At 38.6% G+C, this 3,719-nt stretch overlaps 1 protein-coding gene across 1 annotated transcript; it reads right to left on the bottom strand.

Annotated features, from left to right (window-relative positions):
• Positions 1–297: 297 nt before the first annotated feature.
• On the bottom strand, positions 298–3,497 carry LOC120838681. Its single transcript, XM_040208700.3, has 3 exons — positions 3,345–3,497; positions 1,985–2,095; positions 298–685 (listed from the first exon to the last, which is right to left on the bottom strand). The coding sequence occupies exons 1-3, from the start codon at positions 3,495–3,497 to the stop codon at positions 518–520; spliced, it is 432 nt and encodes a 143-aa protein (XP_040064634.2). The 3' UTR covers positions 298–517.
• Between the last annotated feature and the right edge of the window lie 222 nt (positions 3,498–3,719).

The raw sequence follows: 3,719 nt of genomic DNA, 5'->3' as shown, positions 1-3,719 counted from the left end.
TTTAAAATTTTAATAATTTGAAAAGTTAATGTTTGTGGACCATAATTTGTCCTTACGGGGGGCATTTTTATCTTTGTATCTCGAAGCGTATATACGCTCGCGCTGTTTGTTGGGGTTGTGTACAGTTCGTTCTTATGTATCAATTGTAACAGTTTAAAGTTTAACCTGGTCTGCCTTGAGCATATTATATTTTATAACGAGTGGTTCCAACTGTCCTTTGAAGTTTTGAAGTTCGCTATAAAAAAAAGTTTAAACCCACTTCTTGTGGTCTACCTCTGGAAAGAAAAAGAAGCCTTACATTTAGAATGGGAGCTTTTTTATTTTTAATCTGATGATTTTGTTGATACAGTGCTTGGCATTTTAGCAGTGCGGCTCAAAACGCACGATCACGGGAAATTCAACTGTTTTGAACGAAGTGCTCATTATTCTTTATTTCTCTAGCTGGGAGACTTCCTAATTCGCTGGAGAATGGCCTTGTGGACACCTCTGCGACCTCAGTAAGGTTGGCGACTGAGGGTCAATATTTTTCTGTAGCTGCAGCTGTGCCCACTTCTTCGTCGTTGATTGAATTAGTTTTGGTCGTGGGGTCAGTTTGAGTGGTAGAACTCGGCTCTTCCGTAGTTGTGAAAGGACTTCGGGGCACACAAATTCCATCCTTGCAAACACCGTACCTGTGCCAGCGAAGCTGTGGAGAAAGAAATAGTTAGAAAAACTAATGTTCCTTTACTCGTAGACATTGTTTTATTATATCCTCCGTGTTTCGACAACACTAGGGGTAATGAAAAAGCGTCCTGTTAAGGAAATAAGTAGAAATACTAGCAAAGATAAAAAAATTATAATACCAAGGTAATGTTTTAAGGGGCATTAGATAGGTCGCTCCAGTTTTAACTATTCAAACAGGTTTTGTTATAATCTTGAATATTATAATAGAAGTTGTTTAGCTTTAGCACCTACGAGTTTCCCAGAAAGATTCGCTGTTGTTTTGCTTATGTATAACAACGATTCCGTTTTATTCAGTCAGTACTAAGCAAACAGTGAACCCACTGTAATCGACATAACTACTGCTCCATAAAAAAAAGTTTTTAAGACGCACTGTGCACCAGTTATTACGTTGGGAGTTTTGTCATAGTTTTAGTTGGACCTATTTTTGGTCTCAGTGTCGAACGCTCGTGAGAAAACTGTTGTTGAAATACGGAGATTAGGTACACGTGTATAAGTTTCGTTTACTCTTTCATCTGCTGAAATTTAAATCACATGGCACCAGAAAGGTGGACGAGATGTGTTTCCGGTCCCTTCAGTTCTATGACGCGTTACAAAATATACTATATTGCTAGTTTACAGCAAACTAGTATTCCGAAAATAAACTTTTTTGGTTCACCACGACGCCAACCGACGATTTCGCTTAGAATATTAGCGGTTGGCGCTAAATCTCAGTGAGAGACATTGGGGGCCACTCTAATGTTCTTGCAGTTAGGGACAATTTAAGAACCGCAGGGTGTGGCTTCCTATGTTCATGCCTTTTTCCTCCTGATTCGTTTTCTTGTGCTTTCATCCGCTAATTCCGCAGTGTCTTTGACTTTATAGCGCGATTCTAAAATTCTCGGTAGCTTATTTTTAGAACCTTTTCTCACTATATATTGTAGCTTATTTTTCTACCAGCCCCTTGCAGGTAGAAAATAATCTACCGTAATAGCTTATTTTTATACTTTTTTTTCTATCAGCATCTTGCTACTTTCGGGCTGTTGTTGGCGAAAGTAATCCTTTTTTTAAATTAAGTTATGACAATGTAAAATTTTCTTGTTGTAACATTTTATTAAATGACAGTTCCAAGATACAAGGCGTACAAGACATTGAAGCATTTTGTTTCTAGGCATGCACGCGGGTACAGCTGTTGAACAGTTAGGTTGAGCTGTGATGCTTTAAAAACACGGTCATGCGGACCACAATCTTGGCTACATGTAGGTGCAAATGTAGGTAAACTCACCCAGCAAGCTGTGCCATCTCGCTTGAATTCATAGCAATCGCACACATACGAATATTCGATGCAGGTGTGTGAGGTCCATAGCCGACGCCCGAATAGGGTTTCTCCCGTCACCTGTAATCAAGGGTGTGTTGAAAAATATTTTTTCGAGACACAAATTTCTGTTTTCTATATTTTTTGTACAAATACATGACAGGGATATAAGAACGTTTTAAAGAAGGCTCAGTTCAAGTAGCAAAGAGTGGCTTTCATAAAAAGAGTCTACAAATAACAATGCGTTCAGAATAATCCACAAGGTCTAGCTCGAAATATTCGAGTTGGAAAGATAGACCGAAACTTGATCAATTCGTTTTTATTCTTTATTGCAAATCACAAAATAATAATAAAAACAATTGTTTTGTTTGTACTCATGTGTTATATTTGCTAATGGCCATGCGCACATGTCGCTGGAACAAGAGAGACTACGTTTGAAGTTGTGGTGCAGAAGCGCTTTCCGGTTTAAAACAAAGTTATTACTCTGGAGCTATGCTGTTTTTCTTTTACTGTGCCATACTTAATATTGGCAGATTTGTCTTTGTTTCTAAACCGAACGTAAATTTCACGAATGTAGATATCTCAAAAGTGAAATAAACTTCTTATTAGTAAAATAGGCGCCATAATAAAAAAAATTATGGATGTTCGTCATGGCAAGAAACGTAATAGTTGTAACTGCGTAGCGAGTTGATTTGACAGTGAACGCAATTCTGTTTAAATAGAATGCAAAAATTATTAAAAAAGTAAGGAATTATGCGAAAAAGCCTGAATGCGTTCTAAATTCAGGTAAAATTAAAAACATTAAGACAAAAAAAAATAACGAAAAAAAAAACGCAGTTCTTTTAGTTTTTCCCTCTAAACGTAACGAGCTTCGTGTTCCAGCCCCACCGATGAAGGCTGCAACGGCGGCGTTCCTCCTAAAAGAAACGACGCCTTCCAGGAACGTCGTACCTTGGAATACCATTCCGTACAACACTGCTTGCCACTGTAGACCAGCACCCTGTTTACAGTCTGGTTTTTGTGTGCGCGCAGAAACCAGAATCCCGTGAAGTGACGCGTGTGCGCGTGCGCAGTGCCGACGGCAGCGCCACCGCGATGCCGTGACGTCAGGGAGCTGAGTTGGTGTATACGCTGTGAGTGGGAGCAATATGTGATTCCTTCTGTGTTTTGCTTGGCAGTCATAAAAAAAAAACCATAAAAGCAACCTAAACTATCCAGACCTTATATATGTTCTCGATAGTTTAGGTGGCTTTTATGAGTTGAGCATATTCATAACGATGGCAGCAGGCGGCAAGAGGATGAAGCAGTTATGGTAACACGTCAATCATACCCGCAGGTCCGAGTTGCCTCCAAAGTTGGAATCTTGTTGCGCCGCTGTTATCGCTGAAACGAAAGTGATATTACTATTCCAAGTTTTAAAAACAACAACAAATGGCAGGGGGGTAGAAGATTTCAACCGTGAAAGGATTTGCGCCAATGACATCCGGGAAGCAACAGATGCATCTCTGGGCAAGGCCTCTAAACTCGTCAAACAAGAAGCTGGGGCCGAAGTTGACGAAGCGCACAAATTGGCCTTTCACGGCGATGACTTCGCGCTTGATATATATATATATATATATATATATATATATATATATATATATATATATATATATATATATATATATATATATATATATATATATATATATATATATATATATAT

The sequence above is a fragment of the Ixodes scapularis genome, unplaced genomic scaffold (genome assembly GCF_016920785.2).
Source record: "Ixodes scapularis isolate PalLabHiFi unplaced genomic scaffold, ASM1692078v2 PGA_scaffold1__304_contigs__length_218370807, whole genome shotgun sequence".
Classification (NCBI taxonomy): Eukaryota; Metazoa; Arthropoda; class Arachnida; order Ixodida; family Ixodidae; genus Ixodes; species Ixodes scapularis.
This window is presented reverse-complemented; position numbering and strand designations above follow the sequence as displayed.